General features: G+C 32.7%; 1 protein-coding gene across 14 annotated transcripts in view; it reads left to right on the forward strand.

Annotated features, from left to right (window-relative positions):
* The window catches only part of LOC146992745 (uncharacterized), a 51534-nt gene that overhangs the window by 23918 nt on the left and 4470 nt on the right, over nt 1-23146 (forward strand). For 7 of the 14 annotated variants that reach the window (XM_085809532.1, XM_085809522.1, XM_085809529.1 and 4 more), the window contains 6 exons: nt 1585-1784; nt 3507-3603; nt 7725-7924; nt 9822-9918; nt 15833-16032; nt 17966-18062. In XM_085809532.1, the coding sequence (XP_085665658.1) occupies nt 1585-1784; nt 3507-3603; nt 7725-7924; nt 9822-9918; nt 15833-16032; nt 17966-18062 (891 nt within the window). The remainder of the gene's footprint in view (nt 1-1584; nt 1785-3506; nt 3604-7724; nt 7925-9821; nt 9919-15832; nt 16033-17965; nt 18063-23146) is intronic. The other 7 variants (XM_085809528.1, XM_085809527.1, XM_085809530.1 and 4 more) reach the window with 7 other exon arrangements.

A 23146-nucleotide genomic window follows, 5' to 3' on the forward strand; every position in this document is an offset into this window, starting at 1 on the left:
GATGATTAAACACATATTATTTCTCATCATACACAATTTTTGGAAACCCATTTTGTAGACATGAATTAGCACAATTTGCAACAATCACAATTTTAGGGAAATGGATGAAAAATTGCATAGGGTTAAACTGCTGCTAGGTCAGAGCAGAAGAGGAATATAAGCACATTGTGCAGCAGGGCGTATAAATAAGATCGGATTACATTGTTTGAATTCAGCATTGGGATTTGGCAAGAGCTTCTGCAATGCGGAGAAAAAATGTCAGTAGAGATCTTTTGAAAGTATTGTATTTATAATTAAAATAAAGAAATTAATGAGCTACTGCTAATAATGTCAGTGCTTTGTTTGTAATTGACATTTATATTTTACACATAAGTTATATATATATATATATGAAACAGGTACATCATATCTGTACCCAGAATTTTGAATTCTGTACTGTATATAATCAACTTAAAATTTATTTACCACTCTTTATTTTAAATTGGGTATTATTTTTTTAATGGGTTCAAGTACCCAACATGCATAATTTTGCATTGCGATTTGGCAACAGCCTACACAATGCAGAGAAAAAAATGTCAGTGGAGGTGCTTTGAAAGTCTGGAACTTGTATTAAAATAAAGCAGTTGTTGGGCTATTGTCAATTCAGTAATTTGCTTTTGATTGTGTGTGTATGTGTATTGAGAATACGGCAAAGCACACTAGGGCTATCTGCCTAAGGGGTGGGATGCCTTTCGTGGAGGACTTTCTAAGGGAAACTGGCTCGTATACACGTTACACATGGGGAAAACCACGAAAACGCCCATGCAGCCAGCCCGTTCGCGGGATTCGAACCTCGGACCGAACTACCAGTGTTCAGCGATTTTACCGCTCGGCCGCTGGTGGGCTGCTTTTGATTGTCTTTCATATTTTACAATTTAGGTCGTTGTATGAAACAGCTTACATCATATCTGTAAAGAATTTTGAATTCTCTACTGTCCACAGTCAACTTAAAATTTATTTACCATTCATTATTTTGAAGTGGGTGTTATTTTTTAAATTTGTTCAAATGACCAAAACGAAGAATTTTGCATTGCTATTTGGCAAGAGCTTCCGCAATACAGAGAAAACAGTTATGCCATTGGAGATTCTGTGAATGTGCTGCAATTATATTTAAATAAAGAAATTGATGGGCTATTTCCAATTAAGTCTGTGACTTGCTTGGGATTGACTTTCACATTTTACACTTTAGGTATGTGTAATATATACATATATATGAGAAATTGCTTACATCATATGTGTAGAAAAAGTGTTAGTAAAGAGTGGATTGGAATTGAAGTCGTTAACTGAAAAAGATAAATCTTTGTGAATATGAAAAGCGCTAAGAAATCCCAATTTTGAACATAAAAAGCTTCTTTGTAAATTTAATTTTCTTGCAGATTTTCACATTCACAAAGATTTTTGTTTGTATGTATTAAAGACAAAACTTGTTTGCTTATTTCTGCACCAAACTGTAAATGTTGCTACTGGAATAAGTTAGATTTTTTGTAGTCTTTCTTTTATTTATTTTATAAAAAAATGCTAATAGTTAATATTAAATTATTTTAGTTTACATAGACGCAAATCATCTTATCCCAGTGTATTCAGTCGTTTGGGGACTAAACGTACTGAAGTAGTAAAGTGCCGAACTGATAATACTCATGAAGAGAGTACTGAAGAATTCACGCTGAATCGAAGGTCTCGCTATGGCAGGTGGATGGGTACTCAGAATTTAATGCCTGATGAAGAAAACAAGGCTTCTGAAGAAGGTTTTTATAAAGCTTCATTTTTTTATTGATTAGGGTCTAATTTAAAAATTGTAACTGGAAAATAAATAATACTTTTTTAATTAAAATAAATAAATAATAGTAATCTTGTGTTTCTCTTATACACTGAGTAAATATTAGTGTTGCTGACAGAAACCTAGAGCATGAGAATAAATACTTTGCACTAGAAATATTTTGCATTGGCTTATCACTATCAGTAAAGGATTTGTAGAAATTCGAATCTGCATCGTATACTGCACTTTTTTATTCCACTAGAAGGATAAATTATAAATATTTATTTTCTTGCTGTCTCTGCCTATTATTTTCTTTAATAATTTTTAAATGTCATAAAATGCTCGATTTTAAATATCAATTTCAGAGGTTTTAGGAATAATTTTTCCCTTTAGAAGGTATGAAAATAAATAAAAAAAATTGAGCAGGTTTAATTTAAATTAGTGCAGTTATATAGATTCCCAATTATATAGATGCAGTTCATACAATATACAGTAAGACATAAATATACAGTAAGACATAAATATTTCAGCTGAATTTGGAATTAGTTTTCAAACTAAATCCCTATTTTTGTACGTAACATCCTTGGGAGAGCAAAGTGAAATTAGTTATATCAGACAGTTTGTACTGTAATGTTTGTCGATTAATTACCAGTTGATGAAATTTCAAATAAAATTCATCTGGTAGATGACCTCCACTTACTCTATACCATCCTAACATCTCTAAATCATTATGTACACGAAGAACTGGAATGAAAAATATTTTTCCTGTATCGTTATTCTGTCTTAAATTTTAAAGTTTACTCAATATATGATCTTACATTTTAAGATAAAGCCAACTGATTGAAACTCCTTAACTTATATTCATAATATGATGGATAACTGTAAATTGGAAGCAGGGCTTGTATATTCAAAATTTAGTCCTTTTACTGCTGAAACTGTGAGAATAGTTTCAGTAAAACTTTGTGGATGAACATTTTATATTTACAGGTTATGCATAATTATATAAAAGTCAGCTATTAATAAATATTACTATAATGAGTATAATCTAATTTTTCATATAGAAGATAAACAGAATATTCCAGCATTATAGGCATGCTGATAATTAATTTTATGGCAGTTCATCACAGAACTCTACAGATGTAACAGAAATGATGGTCAGAGTTTTATGTGGTGATAGATAATAATGACAAAAGTAACAACTTTCATACTGCATATTGTGTGATATATGAATGCTAAAGTACCGTAAGTATGAAGAGTATGGAAGGCAAAAACGTTTGTCGTGGACGTTTCATCATGTGCTTTATTTATTGTATACCAGCATTTACATTCCACCACTTATTTTGCTATGGAAATGCATGTTTTGTTGCTGCTTAATGTTTTGCTATGTTCTCTTAGCCCCTAAAGCACATCATTCCTATTACATGTTGTAGATTGAATAGCAAAGCACTTCAGAAAATCTCTTACATAGATAACATAGGATTTCTAGGAAGGCTGTTTGCTCAAGTAGCTCAAGTGTTCCCTGTGCTGATAAAGCTATTGAAAACTGGTTTTTCTTCTTGAGATTTTCCTCACAATGTAGTCTGCTTATACATGGAAGGTTAATATAAGTAACAAAAAAAGCATTAATATTTGTGTATACATATTTATGCTTGTTTATGTAAATAATGTCTTTGATATGTTTATGTCTTTATAATATATGCTTTTGCTGTAGTAGAAGATTCAGTGATTCCTGTGAAAAGAGTTCCCTGCAAACAAGCGAAGATGCAGCTGTATGCAGATGAAGAAGAGTTGAAAGTAAAACATCAGCGGTATGATTAAGATATTAGCAAATTATTTCATACATATTTGTAATAAAATGCAGATAAATAATATTAATCTGTCCTTCTGTAACAATAGAACCGCAGAGCGTGTCAATTTGACCCAAATCAATGTTTAATTTGTCACCACAGGAAAAGTATTGAATCAAAAACAAATTCCTTTTCTGTCTTTTAATAATTTAAGGTAATCCATAACTTACGGAATTTGAAACTGCAAAACAGATATACATTTTGGGTTCAGAACACTTATGTCTCGAAATGCGAAGTGGGTCATTTTGACCCGTAACAAAAGTTTATGCCTAAATGAGGAAAAGCAGATGCGTTTTCTCAGAAGTAAATGTAAAGTATATCACATTCATCCTCAAATTCCTAAAATGGACTGCACCAGGAAAGGGAACTGTGTGGTTTTCCGTCAAGGTTCGAAGCCAGTGGGAAATTAAAACCAATATTTCGAATGACCTTTTTGAAGTTTCTTTTATTCTATATCTAGTATAAGGATAGATAAGATGTCAAGATGCTTTTTAGAATTGCTCAACACTCTTCAGGAAGCCTCAGAATATTTATCTGATTATTTTCAACAATTATCTGAAAATGATTCAGGTGATGATAATGATGACAGTGTTTCGAATTGAATATCGAGGATGAATACCTGGCTGCTAATTAAGAAAATAAACGTGATAATGACTCTGGCAGTGCCCTAACAATCACTGGACCTTCTGATCGCAATAATGATGATAATTAATCAGATTAAAATATTCTAAGAAAATACGCATACACTCAAGTAAATGCGAAGAGAAATTGGCAGTAACATTCAAAGTTAGAAATAACGAAGTTGTGAAAGATGGGGCACTTTGGAATGTCTCTCAGTTAGGAATAAATGGATAAAGAAAGAAAAGTAAAATATTTTGAAGAAAGTTCGGTCACCAACCTTTTCATAGACCTTTTTATAGATGAAGTGATATTGAAGCATATATAGAAATGCACTGAATATAAAGCTCATCAACAGATTCATGAAAATGAATGGATTATTACAGTAGAAGAAATGGATGCTTTTATAGCAATTTTATATGCATGTGGTATATATATTTAAAAAAGACTGGGATTTGAATAAATTTGGAATCTGGTTCTGCTTAGCTTCAGATATTGATCAGTCCCTCTCTGTCTCTCCATCTCTATATATATGTGTGAAGAATATTGTGAAGTCTGCTTCCGGTAGGTGGCCGGTGCAGGCTTTTTATAATATTTTGGATCTTGTTGCTATCAATGCCTGTGTTTTTTCAAAGCCATATCTGAAAAAATCTCTTAGTACACGCAATTCATTCAAGACCTAGTTGATGAACTGACAGGAAAGTTTTTTCTCTCACAACAAAGAAAGGCAACATACGGGTGTATAACAAACCACAAAAAAAGACACAAAACCACAAGCTAGTCGTAAACCAGTCCGATGTCACAGTTCAAAATGTGGAAATAAAACCCAAGATATTTGGTCAAAAGGAAAAGAACCCATTTGTGATAAAACTGCAAAACTTATTACAAAATTTATAGCGCATAAGGCTTACAATAAAATGGATTTTTGAAAATCTGTAAAACTAATAAGTAACGGGTAGAACTTTTATTTTTTCTCTAAAATTATGTCAAAACTTATTTAAGTGATATATTCTGTTTTTCTGTCAAAATTAGAAACGTTATGTTTTATTTTGTTTAAAAGCCATGTTATTACGCTTAATAAAATTTTAAATAATATGGTTTTGTAAAAATTTGGATAATTTCCACTGGTTTATATGAAATATGTAACGTAAATTCTGAGAAATATTGATTGTAAGATAAAAATAAACTGTTTCAGTTAACTAAAGTAATCACCTGTGCATGTTTTCCGTCGAGGGTCAAATTGACTCGCACCGCAGTTCTGTATATTAAAGGTACCGCGATTCTACTGTTAAAGTATTGCAGAATATTTGTAATGTAAATTTATGTATACAGTAGACCATCAATATAAATAAAAATTGGGTATATGGCAATTTTTCAAAATGCTGCATACAGTGATACAGTTAAAAAAGCTTTCACTAAAAACGTAAATAATCAATATATCTGCTCTGTTGAACATCAGTTAATGCAGTTTTAAAAACTGATATATTTCCTAAAAAAATCGTATGTATATACTGACAACCAGTATACTTAATTGGTTATATAACTGACACCACACTGCATGCACTGCTGCTGGAGCCTTTCGTGTGTGTGTATATCTATCTGTATGTGTGGTTTGTGTCACATTCGGTGTCTGTCCGGCAGTACACAGATCTGTCCCAACTGAGAAGCCCTCGTAATAATCAGGGTGAAGGGTCGGCAGCCTGAGTTCCCGAAGAGGTAGAACTACACTAATCATACTACTGTCTTAGGACCCCAATTTGAGGGACCAGAATGTTTTTCTGATAAGCAATGCTAAACTGCAAACGCATAGGGTCACCACTACCGTTTGTCAGAGATCACATTTGTGGGAAACAGGAATGCCTGAAGATCTGATTGGTCATAAATAATGCTCCCTCCAGTAATACATGGGCTGCCCCATCCTAGGGCAGTTACATGGAACTAAGTAGACAGCAGATTAGCCCTTGCATCCATACAGATATTTCCAATCCCGGGACTTACAACTTAGAACTGATTTATTTTTTCACTTATTGCCAGAGCGCAAATGGAATTAGAAGGTAGCAGAAATACTAATGGCATGGTAGACTGGAATCTACACAAAGCAAATCTTGCATGATGATTAAACACATATTATTTCTCATCATACACAATTTTTGGAAACCCATTTTGTAGACATGAATTAGCACAATTTGCAACAATCACAATTTTAGGGAGATGGATGAAAAATTGCATAGGGTTAAACTGCTGCTAGGTAAGAGCAGAAGAGGAATATAAGCACATTGTGCAGCAGGGCGTATAAATAAGATCGGATTACATTGTTTGAATTCAGCATTGGGATTTGGCAAGAGCTTCTGCAATGCGGAGAAAAAATGTCAGTAGAGATCTTTTGAAAGTATTGTATTTATAATTAAAATAAAGAAATTAATGAGCTACTGCTAATAATGTCAGTGCTTTGTTTGTAATTGACATTTATATTTTACACATAAGTTATATATATATATATATGAAACAGGTACATCATATCTGTACCCAGAATTTTGAATTCTGTACTGTATATAATCAACTTAAAATTTATTTACCACTCTTTATTTTAAATTGGGTATTATTTTTTTAATGGGTTCAAGTACCCAACATGCATAATTTTGCATTGCGATTTGGCAACAGCCTACACAATGCAGAGAAAAAAATGTCAGTGGAGGTGCTTTGAAAGTCTGGAACTTGTATTAAAATAAAGCAGTTGTTGGGCTATTGTCAATTCAGTAATTTGCTTTTGATTGTCTTTCATATTTTACAATTTAGGTCGTTGTATGAAACAGCTTACATCATATCTGTAAAGAATTTTGAATTCTCTACTGTGCACAGTCAACTTAAAATTTATTTACCATTCATTATTTTGAAGTGGGTGTTATTTTTTAAATTTGTTCAAATGACCAAAACGAAGAATTTTGCATTGCTATTTGGCAAGAGCTTCCGCAATACAGAGAAAACAGTTATGCCATTGGAGATTCTGTGAATGTGCTGCAATTATATTTAAATAAAGAAATTGATGGGCTATTTCCAATTAAGTCTGTGACTTGCTTGGGATTGACTTTCACATTTTACACTTTAGGTATGTGTAATATATATATATATATGTGAGAAATGGCTTACATCATATGTGTAGAAAAAGTGTTAGTAAAGAGTGGATTGGAATTCAAGTCGTTAACTAAAAAAGATAAATCTTTGTGAATATGAAAAGTGCTAAGAAATCCGAATTTTGAACATAAGAAGTTTCTTACTGAATTTAATTTTCTTGAACATTTTCACATTCACAAAGATTTTTGTTTGTATGTATTAAAGACAAAACTTGTTTGCTTATTTCTGCACCAAACTGTAAATGTTGCTACTGGAATAAGTAAGATTTTTTGTAGTCTTTCTTTTATTTTATTTTATAAAATATGCTAATAGTTAATATTCAATTATTTTAGTTTACATAGACGTAAATCATCTTATCCCAGTGTATTCAGTCGTTTGGGGACTAAACGTACTGAAGTAGTAAAGTGCCGAACTGATAATACTTATGAAGAGAGTACTGAAGAATTCACGCTGAATCGAAGGTCTCGCTACGACAGGTGGATGGGTACTCAGAATTTAATGCCTGATGAAGAAAACAAGGCTTCTGAAGAAGGTTTTTATAAAGCTTCATTTTTTTTTATTTATGAGGGTCTAATTTAAAAATTGTAACTGGAAAATAATTAATAATTTTTTTAAATAAATAAATAAATAATAGTAATCTTGTGTTTCTCTTGTACACTGAGTAAATATTAATGTTGCTGACAGAAACCTAGAGCATGCAAATAAATACTTTGCACTAGAAATATTTTGCATTGGCTTATCCCTATCACTAAAGGAACTGTAGAAAGTCGAATCTGCATTGTATACTGCACTTTTTTATTCCACTAAAAGGATAAATTAAAAATATTTATTTATTTGCTGTCTCTGCCTATTATTTTGTTTAAGAATTTTTAAATGAAAAAAAATGCATGATTTTAAACATCAATTTCAGAGTTTTTAGGAATAATTTTTCCTTTTAGAAGGTATGAAAATAAACAAAAAAAATTGAGCATGTTTAATTTAAATTAGTGCAGTTATATAGATTCCCAATTATATAGATGCAGTTCTTACAATATACAGTAAGACATAAATATTTCAGCTGAATTTGGAATTAGTTTTCAAAGTAAATCCCTATTTATGTACGTAACATCCTTGGGAGAGCAAAGTGAAATTAGTTATATCAGATAGTTTGTACTGTAATGTTTGTCAATTAATTACCTGTTGATGAAATTTCAAATAAAATTCATCTGGTAGATGACCTCCGCTTACTCTATACTATCCTAACATCTCTAAATCATTATGTACACGAAGAACTGGAATGAAAAATATATTTCCAGTATCGTTATTCTGTGTTAAATTTTAAAGTTTACTCAATATATGATCTTACATTTTAAGATAAAGCCAACTGACTGAAACTCCTTAACTTATATTCATAATATGATGGATAACTGTAAATTGGAAGCAGGGCTTGTATATTCAAAATTTAGTCCTTTTACTGCTGAAACTGTAAGAATAGTTTCAGTAAAACTTTGTGGATGAACATTTTATATTTACAGGTTATGCATAATTATATAAAAGTCAGCTATTAATAAATATTACAATAATGAGTATAATCTAATTTTTCATGTACAAGATAAACAGAATATTCCAGCATTATAGGCATGCTGATAATTAATTTTATGGCAGTTCATCGCAGAAATCTACAGATGTAACAGAAATGATGGTCAGAGTTTTATGTGGTGATAGATAATAATGACAAAAGTAACAACTTTCATACTGCGTATTGTGTGGTGATATATGAATGCTGAAGCACTGTAAGTATGAAGAGTATGGAAGGCAAAAACTTTTGTCATGGATATTTACAGGAGGTAGTCTTTGAGAATTCCAAAATTTCTTTAAATAGATAATCTGTTACTGCAATACATGCATCACATTGACCAGATTGGTTTTCCTGAAGACAGTGCCACCAGAATTTGTATCACTGCCGTGAAAGTATATACTATGTTTGGCCATTTTCCAAAAAGTATACTAGCCGATTTGACACTGCAGTGATGCCTCTTTTGTATTTGATGGTCATTCTTTGAACAATTTTAATGAATGTGGATACTTATTTCTTCTAAATATGCATAAATAATAATATCTTTTTCATCATCACAGTTTTATGTGCTTTTGTATAACAGCATTCATATTCCACCACTTATTTTACTATAAAAATGCATGTTTTGTTGCTGCTTAATATTTTGCTATGGTCTCTTAGACCCTAAAGCACATCATTCGTATTACATGTTGTAGATTCAATAGCAAAGCACTTCAGAAAATCTCTACATAGATAACATAAAATTTCTAGGAAGGCTGTTTGCTCAAATAAGTTACCAAAAAGCATTTATATTTGTGTATACATATTTATGCTTGTTTATGTAAATAATGTGTTTGATATGTTTATGTCTTTATAATATATGCTTTTGCTGTAGTAGAAGATTCAGTGATTCCTGTGAAAAGAGTTCCCTGCAAACGAGCAAAGATGCAGCTGTATGCAGATAAAGAAGAGTTGAAAGTAAAACATCAGCGGTATGATTAAGATATTAGCAAATGATTCATACATATTTGTAATAAAATGCAGATAAATAATATTAATCTGGCCTTCTTTAAAAATAGAACCGCAGAGCATGTCAATTTGACCCAAATCAATGTTTAATTTGTCACCACGCGAAAAGAATCGAATGAAAAACAAATTCCTTTTCTGACTCTTAATAATTTAAGGTAATCCATGACTTACGGAATTTGAAACTGCAAAACAGATATACATGTTGGGTTCAGAACACTTATGTCTCGAACTGCGAAGTGGGTCATTTTGACCCGTAATAAAAGTTTATGCCTAAATGAGGAAAAGCAGATGCATTTTCTCAGAAGTAAATGTAAAGTGTATCCGATTCACCCTCAAATTCCTGAAATGGACTGCACCAGGAAAGGGAACTGTGTGGTTTTCAGTCAAGGTTCGAAGGCAGTGGAAAATTACAATCAATATTTCGAATGGCCTTTTTTGAAGTTTCATTTATTCTATATCTAGTGTAAGGATAGATAAGATGTTAAGATGCTGTTTAGAATTGCTCAACACTGTTCAGGAAGCTTTAGAATATTTATCTGATTACTTTCAGCAATTATCTGAAAATGATTCAGGTGATGATAATGATGACAGTGTTTCGAATTGAATATCGAGGATGAATACCTGCCTGCTAATGAAGAAAATAAAAGTGATAATGACTCTGTCAGTGCCCTAACAATCACTGGACCTTCTCATCGCAATAACGATGATAATTAATCAGATTAAAAAATTCTAAGAAAATACGCATACACGCAAGGAAATCCGAAGAGAAATTGGCAGTAACATTCAAAGTTGGAAATAACGAAGTTGGGAAAGATGGGGCAGTTTGGAATGTCGCTCAATTAGGAATAAATGGATAAAGGAAGAAAAGTAAAATATTTTGAAGAAAGTTCAGTCACCAACCTTTTCATAGACCTTTTTATAGATGAAGTGATATTGAAGCATATATAGAAATGCACTGAATATATAGCTTATCAACAGATTCATGAAAATGAGTGGATTATAACGGTCGAAGAAATGAATGCTTTTATAGCAATATTATATGTATCTATATTGCAAAAAGACTGGGATTTGAATAAATTTGGAATCAGGTTCTGGTTAGCTTCAGCTTTCTGTCTCTCTATCTCTATATATATATGTGTGTGAAGAATACTCTGAAGTCTGCTTCCCGTAGGTGGCCTGTGCAGGGTTTTTATAATATTTTGGATCTTGTTGCTATCAGTGCCTCTGTTTTTTCAAACCCATATCTGGAAAAATCTCTTAGTACACGCAATTCATTCAAGATCTAGTTGAAGAACTGAGAGGAAATTTTTTTCTCTCACGACAAAGAAAGGCGACATACGGGTGTATAACAAACCACAAAAAAAGACAGAAAACCACAAGCTACCCGTAAACCAGTTGGATATCACAGTTCAAAAAGTGAAAATAAAACCCAAGATACCCAAAGGGAAAACAACCCATTTATGATAAATCTGCAAAACTTATTACAAAATTTATAGCGCATGAGGCATACAATAAAATGGATTTTTGAAAATCTGTAAAACTAATATGTAATGGGTAGAACTTTTATTTTTTCTCTAAAATTATGTCAAAACTTATTTAAGTGATATATTCTGTCAAAATTAGAAAAATTATGTTTTATTTTGTTTAAAAGACATGTTATTACACTTGATAAAATTTTAAATAGTATGGTTTTCTAAAAATTTGGATAATTTCCTCTGATTTATATAAAATATGTAACGTAAATTCTGAGAAATATTGATTGTAAGATAAAAATAAACTGTTTCAGTTAACTAAAGTAATCACTTGTACATGTTTCAAGTGTTTTCTGTCTAGGGTCAAATTGACTCGCACTGCAGTTCTGTATATTAAAGGTACCACGGTTCTACTGTTAAAGTATTGCAGGATATTTGTAATGTAAATTTATGTATACAGTAGACCATCAATATAAATATAAATTTTAATAAAATTGGGTATATGGCAATTTTTCAAAATGCTGCATACAGTGATACAGTTAAAAAAGCTTTCACTAAAAAGTTAAATAATTGTTATTTCTGCCCTGTTGAACAGCTGTTAATGCAGTTTTAAAAACTGGTATATTTCTTTGATAAATTATATGTATGTACTGACAACCAGTGTAATTAATTGTGTATATTACTGACACCACACTGCATGTCTTGCTTCTGCAGCTGCTCGCGTGTGTGTATGTTTATCTGTATATGTGGTACGTGTCAGATTCTGTGCCTATCCGGCAGTACACAGACGTGTCCCAACTGAGGTGGTGGTGTATTTAATTATGGCAAAGCACACTAGGCATAACTGCCTAAGTGGAGGGATGCCTTCGTGGAGGACATTCTAAGGCAAACTGGCTCTGTCCCAACTGAGGAGCCCTCATATTAATCAGGGGGGGTCAGCATCCTGAGTTCCCGTAGAGGTAGAACTACGCTAATCATGCTACTGCCTTAGGACCCCAATTTGAGAGACCAGAATGCTTTTCCGATAACCAATGCTAAACGACAAATGCATAGGGTCACCACTACCATTTCTCAGGAATCACAGTTTTGGGAAACATGAATGCTTGAAGATCAGTTTGTTCGTAAGTAATGTTCCCACCAGTACTACATGGGCTGCCCTACCGTAGGAGAATTATATGGAACTAAGTAGATGGCAGATTAGCCCTTGCAGCATCCATATAGATATCTCCAGCTCCAGGACTTGCATCTTTTCTCTCACTCCCTCTCTGTCTGTATATGTATGAGTGTAATAATTTGATAATTGTACAATGGTAGAACTGACTTATTTTTTACTCATGGCCAGAGTGCAAATGGAATTCGAAGGTAGCAGAAATACTAATGGCATGGTAGGCTGGAATCTACAGAAAGCAAATCTTGCATGATGATTAAACACATATTATTTCTCAACATACACAATTTTTGGAAATCCATTTTGAAGACATCGCTTAGCACAATTTACAACAATCACAAGTTTAGAGCAATAGATGAAAAATTTCATATGGGTAAACAGATGATGGCTAGGTAATAGCAGAGGAGGAATATATGCATGTTATGCAGCACTGCGTATAAATAAGATTGGAGTGCATTGTTTGAATTTTGCATTGGGATTTGGTAAGATCTTCCACAATGCAGAGAAAAAATAATGTCAGTGGAGATCTTTTGAAAGTGTTGTACTTATAATTAAAATAAAAACATTAATGAGCTATTGCCAGTTAAGTCAGTGATTTGTTTGTCATTGACATTCATATTTTTACACATTAAGTATATATTTATGAAATGGGTACATCATATCTGTACCCAGAATTTTGAATTCTGTACTATACACAATCAACTTTGAATTTATTTGCCACTCTTTCTTTTAAAGTGGGTGTTATTATTTAAATGGTTCCAGATACCCAAAATGCATAATTTTGCATTGCAATTTGGCAACAGCTTACACAGTGCAGAGAAAAAAATATCTGTGGAATTGCTTTGAAAATCTTGTACTTACATTAAAATAAAACAGTTGATGGGCTTTTGCCAGTTAACTCAGTGATTTGTGATGGTCCTTCATATATATATATATATATATATATATATATACATATATATGAAACTTTAGGTATATGTATGAAATGGCTTACATCATATCTCTAAATTATTTTGAATTCTGTACTGTGTAGAAGCAACTTAAAGTGTATTTACTATTTATTATTTTCAAGTGGGTTCTATTTTTAAAATGGGTTCAAATACTCAAAATGCATAATTTTGCATTGCATTTTGGCAAGAGCTTCCGCAGTGCGGAGTAAAAATAAAGTCAGTGCAGATTGTTTAAAAATTTTGTACTTATTATTAAAATAAAGAAATTAATGTGCTATTGCCATTCAAGTTAGTGATTTGTTTGTGATTGTCTTTCATATTTTAGGTATATACAGGATGTTTCAAAAAGAATATACGTATTTCGAATGCATATATTTATTAAACTGTATGACATACGAATATAAAACTTTACACATATATCTACGAACCTCTCGAGTTCAGATTACAGATGTGCAGTATGTCCTCCATAAGTGACATGAACAATATCACATCAATACTCAAATTCCTTCCATACTCTGGCAAGCATATCCATCATCACTGATGTATGTGTCTGGTTCTTCTCTTTGTTCAGGTTCTGTGGGTGTGGCAATACATAAATGTTATCTTTAATGAAATCCCACAGGGAGAAGTCACAGGATGTCATATCCAGTGAATGTGGAGGCCAGCTGATACAGGCTAAGTCGCCAGCTTCTTGACAATCAGTCCAATGGTTCGGTAGAGTTCCATTTAGAGAATCACTCCCTTGGTGAATTCAGTGAGGGGGTGCCCGGTATTGTTGAAAAATGAAGTTGTCTTTGTGCAGCCTCGGAAACAACCAGTTTTGTAACATAGTGAGGTACTGCTGACCGTGAACTGTGTTTCTATCAAAGAAGAATGGGACGTAAACAGATGATCGGGATATCACACAAAGCACATTGATTTTGGGCGAATCTCATACATGTTCAATGGCTGCATGTGGGTTCTGTAGGTCCAAAATTTAAACATTTTGTTTGTTTACGTGACCACTAACATGAAAAGTTGCTTCATCACTGAACATGATGCATTGTGGAAAGTGTTATCATTGTCAATAGCATCAATAATATTGTTACAAAATGCTGCATGTTTGTGTTTGTCACCAGGACGCAGAGCCTGAAAAATGTAACTTGTACAGCTTCATAACTGACCCACATCTTAAAACACACCAAATTGTTGTAGGCAGTTGTAACTCTCGACTGGCACGATGAGTTGATTTTGAAAGACTAGGTTGGAAAGCAGTTTGAATTCGTGCAACATTTTCATCAGTAACACGAGGATGGCCAGGAGTCTTTCCTTTACACATCCTGTATTTACAAACTGTTGATACCATCTGCGAATGTTCTACCCATTCTGAGGATCACTTTGGTACCTCAACATGAAACGTCTTTGCACTGTAATCACAGAATTGCTCTTTGCAAACTAGAAAACACAAAATGATTTCTGCTGCTGAATAGCCATTTTAAACATGTGACGCTTACCATGCAAAACAGAAGACAACTTACATCTAGATATTGATATACACCAGACTATGTATTCGTTTCACCAATAGCCGAGCTGAAGCGCAGTCATTGATACTTTTGACAAAATAACACTGTAATATGCATATTCGTTTTGAAACACGCTTTATATGAAACATCTTACCTGATTTCTGTTAAAACAAATTTTGAATTCTGTACTGTACACAATCAAATTTAAATTTATTTACCATTCATTATTTTGAAGTAGGAGTTATTTTTTAAATGGTTTCAAATACCGAAAACGCAGAATTTTGCATTGCGATTTGGCAAAAGCTTCCGCAATACAGAGGAAAATATTATGTCAGTGAAGATGATGTGAATGTGTTGCAATTATATTAAACTAAAGAAATTGATGGGCTATTGCCAATTAAGTCACTGATTTGCTTGTGAATTTCATATAGAAGATAAATATGTGTTTATATATATATATATATATGAAACTGCTTACATCATATCTTTTAGGAAAGAGTGGGTTGGAATTGAAGTTGTTAACTAAAGAAGATAAATCTTTGTGAATAGGAAAAGTGCTAAGAAATCCCAATTTTGAACATAAGAAGCTTCTTTGTGAATTTAATTTTCTTGAAGATTTTCTTATTCACAAAGATTTTTGTTTGTATGTATTAAAGACAAAACTTGTTTGCTTATTTCTGCACCAAACTGTAAATGTTGCTACTGGAATAAGTTAGATGTTTTGTAGTCTTTCTTTTATTTATTTTATAAAAAAAATGCTAATAGTTAATATTCAATAATTTTAGTTTACATGGACATAAATCATCTTATCCCAGTGTATTCAGTCATTTGGGGACTAAACATACTGAAGTAGTAAAGCACCGAACTGATACTAGTGATGAAGAGAGTGCTGAAGAATTCACGCTGAATCGAAGGTCTCGCTACGATAGGTGGATGGGTACTCAGAATTTAATGCCTGATGAAGAAAACAAGGCTTCTGAAGAAGGTTTTTATAAAGCTTCATTTTTTTTTTTATTTATTAGGGTCTAACTTAAAAATTGTAATTGGAAAATAAATAATACTTTTTATTAAAATAAATAATAATAGTAATCTTGTGTTTCTCTTGTACATTGAGTAAATATTAGTGTTGCTGACAGAAACCTAGAGCATGAGAATAAATACTTTTCACTAGAAATATTTTGCATTGGCTATCAGTAAAGGATTTGTAGAAATTTGAATCTGCATTGTATACTGCATTTTTTTATTCCGCTAAAACGATAAATTATAAATATTTATTTATTTGCTGTCTCTGCCTATTATTTTGTTTAATAAATTTTAAATAAAATAAAATGCCCAATTTTAAACATCAATTTCAGAGTTTTTAGGAATAATTTTTCCTTTTAGAAGCTATGAAAATAAACAAAAAAAAAAAAAAAAAAAAAAAAAATTGAGCAGGTGCAATTTAAATTAGTGCAATTATATAGATCCCCAATTATATAGATGCAGTTCTTACAATATACAGTAAGACATAAATATGGAATAACAGTTATAGTTAAAATAAAACACTTTTTTCAGTTGAATTCGGAATGAGTTTTGAAACTAAATCCCTATCTTTGTACATACCATCTGTAAGAGAGCAAGTTCAAATTAGTTATATCAGGCACTTTTAGGAAATAATTACCTCCTGATGAAATTTCAAATCAAATTGATCTAGTAGAAGATTTCCACTTATTCTATACCAGCCTAAAATCTCAAAATCATTATGTACTCGAAAAACTGGAATGAAAAATATATTTCCAGTAACGTTAAATTTTTAAAGTTTGCTTGATAAATATTCTTACATTTTAAGATAAATGCAACTGATTGAAACTCTTTACCTTATATTCATAATATGATGGATAACTGTAAATAGGAAGAAAAGCAGGTAGATTAAAAGTTTGGTCCTTTGAACTGCTGAAACTGTAAGAATAATTTCAATAAAAATTTGTGTATGAACATTTTATATTTACAGGTTATGCATAATTATATAAAAGTTGGCTATTAATAAATATTACAATAATGAGTATAATCTAATTTTTCATGTACAAGATAAACAGAATATTCCAGCATTATAGGCATGCTGATAATTAATTTTATGGCAGTGCATCACAGAAATCTACAGATGTAACAGGAATGATGGTCAGAGATTTTATGTGGTGATAGATAATAATGACAAAAGTAACAATTTTAATACTGCATTGTGTGGTGATATATGAATGCTGAAGCACTGTAAGTATGAAGAATATGGAAGGCAAAAACTTTTGTCATGGATGTTTTCATGAGGTAGTATTTGATATTTACAAAATATCTTTAAGTAGATAACCAGTATCTGCAGCATATACATCACATTGACCAGGTTAGCTGTTCTGAAGATTGTGCCGCCAGAATTTGTATCACTGGTGTCAAAGTATTATGATATGTTTGGGCATTTTCCAAAGAGTATACTAACCGCTTTGATACTACTGTGATGCCAGTTTTGTATTTGATGGTCATTCATTTGAACAATTGTAATGAATGTGGATACTTATGTCTTGTAAATATGCATGATTAATAATATCTTTTTCATCATGTGCTTTATACGTATTGTATACCAGCATTCACATTCCACCACTTATTTTATTATGAAAAGGCATGTTTTCTTGTCGCTTAATGTTTTGCTATGTTCTCTTAGGCCCTAAAGCACATCATTCCTATTACATCTTGTAGATTCAATAGCAAAGCACTTCAGAAAATCTCTTACATAGATAACATAAACTTTCTAGGAAGGCTCGTTGCTCAAGTAGCTCCACTATTACCTGTGCTGATAAAGCTATTGAGTACTGGTTTTTCTTCATGTGCTTTTTTATGTAAATAAAGTATTTGATATGTTTATGTGTTTAAAATATATGCTTTTGCTCTAGTAGAAGATTCTATGAATCGTATGAAAACAGTTCGCCGTAAACTAGCAATGATGCAGATAAATACAGATGAAGAGAAATCACAGAAAAGGTATCAGCGGTATGATATTAAACAAATGATTTCATACTTATTTGTAATAAAATGCGGATTAATAATATTAATCTTGCCGCCTTTAAATTATTGCAGAATATTTGTAATATATATTTATGTATACAGTGAACTATCAATATAAATATGAATTTTATTAAAAATGGATATTTGGCAATGTTTCATATAGTGATACAGTTAAAAAAGCTTTCATTAAAAACTTAAATGATTAATATTTCTGCCCTGTTGAACATCAGTTAAATCAGTTAAAAGAACGATATACACTGACTACCAATAAGTATTTGGACACCTGTGATAGAAAAGAAAAACTAACTATGTTCAAAATCAATAGAGCCTCCACGAGAGTTAATTACAGCGTGGACCCTCCGCGGCATACTTTCCACAAGTCTTTGTATGACAGCTAGTGGTATTTTCTTCCACTCAGCTTGGAGAAGACATAGAAGTTCCTTCACCGATTCACCCCTGAGTTCCCCTGAATTCGGCGATGCAACTCGTTCCAGAGGTTCTCAATAGGGTTCAGGTCTGGACTCTGGGCAGGCCAGTCCATTCGATGAATTCCATTGGCCCCATACCAAGCCTTGGTTAATGTCGAAACATGACAACTGGCATTCTCGTCCTGAAAGTAACAAGGGTCCAACCCGTAAAACTGCCACAGCGTAGGAAACACATTATCATCCAGAATAGTGCGGTAGGCATCGGAGTTGAGCTTACCATGAATGGGGACCAAGGGTCCCAGCCCATACCAGGAGAAACACCTCAGACCATAATTCCACCTCTGCCGATCTTGACTGTTGGCACAATGCATTCTGGCAGGAAACGTTCTCCAGGTAGATGCCAGACCCAGACCCTGCCATCCGAATGGTAAAGGGTGAACCTTGATTCGTCACTCCAAAGAATTCGTTTCCACTGATCTCTACGGTCCAGTTTCGATGTGCTTTGTACCACATTAACCGAGCATCGCGGTTGGACTTTGTGATCAGAGGCTTATGGGCAGCAGCACGACCATGAAAACCAAGCAGATGTGCTTCCTTACGGTTGGTATTCATTGAAACAATACTCCCGGATGCCTGTTGAAGCTCCTAGCAGATGAGGGCCATTGGTTGGGTGCGGTTCTTCCGAATTTCTCTGGACAGCACTTGTCGGTCTCTATCTTCCAGTTTCGTTGGTCTGCCGACTCTGGTGACATTCCAGCAATCACGGCTCACCTTCCACTTCTTAATCACATAGGCCACTGTCGATTTTGGGTACTTCAGATCACTAGATATGTCCCTTAAGGATCAGCCACATTTGCGATACCCGATAATTATACCTTTCTCGAAAGCAGAAAGCTCCGAACTGCGAGGCATCTTGCATGCAACTAAAGCCGATGCTGTTTCCTACACGATATATACTGGCAGAGACCAGGATGTACCTTAGGACCGCAGATATCATCATTTGCATAGGTGTCCAAATACTTATTGGTAGTCAGTGTATATCCTGTGTAAATGGAAATATATTTTATGTGTTCCATTATATTTCCTGTGTGATGTATGTACTGGTAACCAGTATAATAAAATGTTTATGTTCTAGGGTAAGGGAAGATTTATTTAAAATAATTAGAAATGAGTAGTCTTCCCCTTTCCTTTCGATTTTAGTGGTCTATTAGCTTACGCACAGCACGAACGAAAGACACTCACACCATACACACAGACAGACTTTTTCTTTTATTATGTGTAAAGATTTACTTATTTAACTTTGGTATGTGTATGTGAAAATAAAAAATATCATTGTAAAGTTTCTCACATGCTATTTTTAAGGTAATATGGCTGAGATTAAATATAATTATGTTTCATTATTAAAACTATTAACTTTTTAATAAAAAAAGCTTGAATTTTATTTTCTTCCTTTTTAGTTTTTCCTTTAGTTCTTTTTTAGTTTGGTAATATTAAAACAGTTAAGCACAATGAAAACTTCGCTAAGAGATATTTTATTCTTTACTTTATTAGACTGAGCTTATTATCAAAGTTTAAACATATTTCTTATTGAAAGCTTTTTTGAATGTAACAATTATAATTTGGCAATTTTCTACAATTATTTTCTTTCAGATTTCTGAATAAATTAAAACTGCCAGCTGACACCCTGTCAGAAAATGAATTCCAAGTGTAACCTCTTAATCTTTCAACTACAGCAATTTTGAATAGTGTTTTTAATTTTATTTATTTATTTTTTGTGTGGGGGGGGAGGATGGAAAAACTCTTAGAAGTCAACATATCTACAAATTTAAATAGTAGAATCATCTCAATCTATAGTAATAAATATGTAGCATCTTATTAGAGTTTGAAAATTTTAAATCTGAAAAATTTAATAATAATCTGATTTATCTGAAAAAATTTACGAACAATAATTATTATGATTAAAAATGAAATTTCAAATAGGAATGAAATTAATTTATGTAAAATCCAAGTTGTCAAAATTAAACTAGATTATTTGAAACTGTGCTTTCAATTCACTGTGAAAACAGTATTTGTGATAGCGCACAAAAGTGTTTTTTTAATCATAATAGAATACGGTACTTTTATCTTTCTCATTGAAATAAAAGTTTGGATTTAAATGTCCATATTAAATTCATTATTTGCAAAATTTTCTGCAATGTTAAATTAGTCATAAATTATTCTCTGTATGTGAGGAAAATTTACATACATTTTATACTCCTTGTAATTTTGTAGAATTAAAAGAAGCAGTGTGGCCAGTATTCCCTTTCACCTTCCTTTGTCAGACTTATACGAAGGCACTTCCATTTGTCGCGTAAATATAATAACAAAATTATACATACATGTATATGTTTGTAATTCATTATTTTGATTGATTCTCTTAATTCAGCCGGAGCCCAAAATGAAATATGTTCCTCTATTTAAATTTATTGTTCAATTATTTGTTATTAGTTTAATTTATTTTTTATTTTATCTTTATTCTTGAATCTACTTTGTGCAGCTGAAGAAAAAAGGGAAAAAATATTCATTTTAACGTAGCTTATATATCGGTGTGGGTTTTTGTCAGTGTGGGCTTTTATCAACATGGGCTTATACCTGTGTGGGCTTTTATCAATGTGGGCTTTTATCTGTGTGGGCTTTTATCAATGTGCACTTTCATCGGTGTGGGTATTAGTTGCATGGGCAATTATCCCAGTGGGGTGTTTTTTGAGTGCTTTTGTCCAGTGGACTTTATTGTGGTCACTGTTGTACTTACATTAAAATGAGGAATTTAATGGGCTATTGTCTGTGATTTGTGTTTGTCTTTCATATTTTATAATTTAGGTGTGTATATAAAATTGGCTGTATCATATCTTTAGAGAATTTTGAATCCCCTACTATACAGAATCAACTTGAAATTTATTTACAATTCATTATTTTGAAGTGGGTGTTATTTTTTTAAATGGGTTCAAATACCTGAAATGCTTGTTTGTTTCAGAACTGTTACTTGAAACTTTACATACATATTTTCAAGGATAATTTTTATAAGAATATTTTTGCTAAGACTTAAAATTAATTTTCAATTAATAGTGTGTGTTTAAAATTAGACTTTGCGTTATTATCCAATTTATGTGAAAAATGTAAAGCTGTATTTAGTATGATGTATATATTTTGTGCATGAATAAGAATTCATTTTTTAATTAATTTTGTGGACAAATCAGAATTCACGAAGTTTTGCAGTAGAGTCTAGGTCATCGAAATACTTTGTCATAATTTTTTAACTTGGGTAGCTGCATCAGGTTTCACTCAATTTTCAACCATTAGTTGTGTAGGAAATGGTTGTATGGAAAAATCCTTTCTTTAAGATAGGGGCCCCATAGTAGATGGCAGTTTGTGTACTTTGCTGTGCATTTGCATTTACTATTAATCTCTTTTATAAAGCAGAAATGAAATTTTGATATACGAGGGCTATCCAGAAAGTAGATTACGTTTTGGAATAAAAAAATAAACAAAGTATAGGAAACAAATTTTATTATATACAGATGAAAGCCACACTCAAATACTACTTTTCTACATAGTCACCATACAAATTAAGGCATTTATCGTAGCGATGTACGAGCTTGGAAATTCCTTCGTCGAAAAATTCGGCCGCCTGCGCCTTCAACCACTTCGTTACCTCTTCTTGCCTTCCATCTTGCACAAAACTTGTGGTAACCAAGCTTTTCGCTGATGATTTCGTGCAACAAACTTCGCGAAATTTGTGGAAAACTCAAAGAAGTTCCGTTATTGTGAAATTTCGATTTTCACGGACTTTAGCATCGACTTTTTCGAGAAGTTTGGCGGTCACTATGCTGGGTCTCCCACTTCGATCTTCGTCGTGAACATTGGTTTGGCCATTTTGAAATCTTATGACCCACTGATGCACTCCACCTTCAGTGATAATGTTGTCCCCATACACTTCACGAAGCTGCCGATAGATTTCTATCGGTTTACAGTTTTTTGCAGTCAGAAACCTTATTACTGAGCGCACCTCGCAGCTCGCGGGATTTTCAATTAACGCAGACATTTCAAACCGTCACAGTATCTGAACGGAGCACAGCACGAACATCTCACTAGCACGGCTAGATGCAGACTGAGCTGCGCAACGCTCTGACCCCAAGATGGCCGCGCTAGCCCCGCCCCTAGCGGACACAGACGGAAACGTAATCTACTTCCTGGATCGCCCTCGTACAACTTATTGTTATATTCATACCTGCCACAAATATGGCAAAACTCATATGTTAAGAGCTTTTAATCCAGTCTATTATATACAGTGTCGGAATAGATGTAAGGTACCATTTCTTATTTTTATTACTCACTTTACAGACAAAATATCATTCATAGCATTTTTTAAAGCCTGGAGTCAAGCTTTGTTATTGATTTCTTTATTGTGAAATTGTAGCTTGTGAACTTTGTCCATTAGATACAGTCTCATAGTAGATGTCAGATACTAGTCTTATTTTGATTACCCAGTTTAATGGCAAAATATAATTCAAAGCATTCAGCCACCAGAGTCCTCTGCCTGTCTGTCAGATATTATTTCGCAATGCACAGATATTATGCGCAGCTTGCATTTTGCTCGTGCAT

This window comes from Stegodyphus dumicola, chromosome X2, assembly GCF_044657685.1.
Source record: "Stegodyphus dumicola isolate Sdum_Otavi_A_Nest chromosome X2, ASM4465768v1".
In the NCBI taxonomy this organism is placed as follows: Eukaryota; Metazoa; Arthropoda; class Arachnida; order Araneae; family Eresidae; genus Stegodyphus; species Stegodyphus dumicola.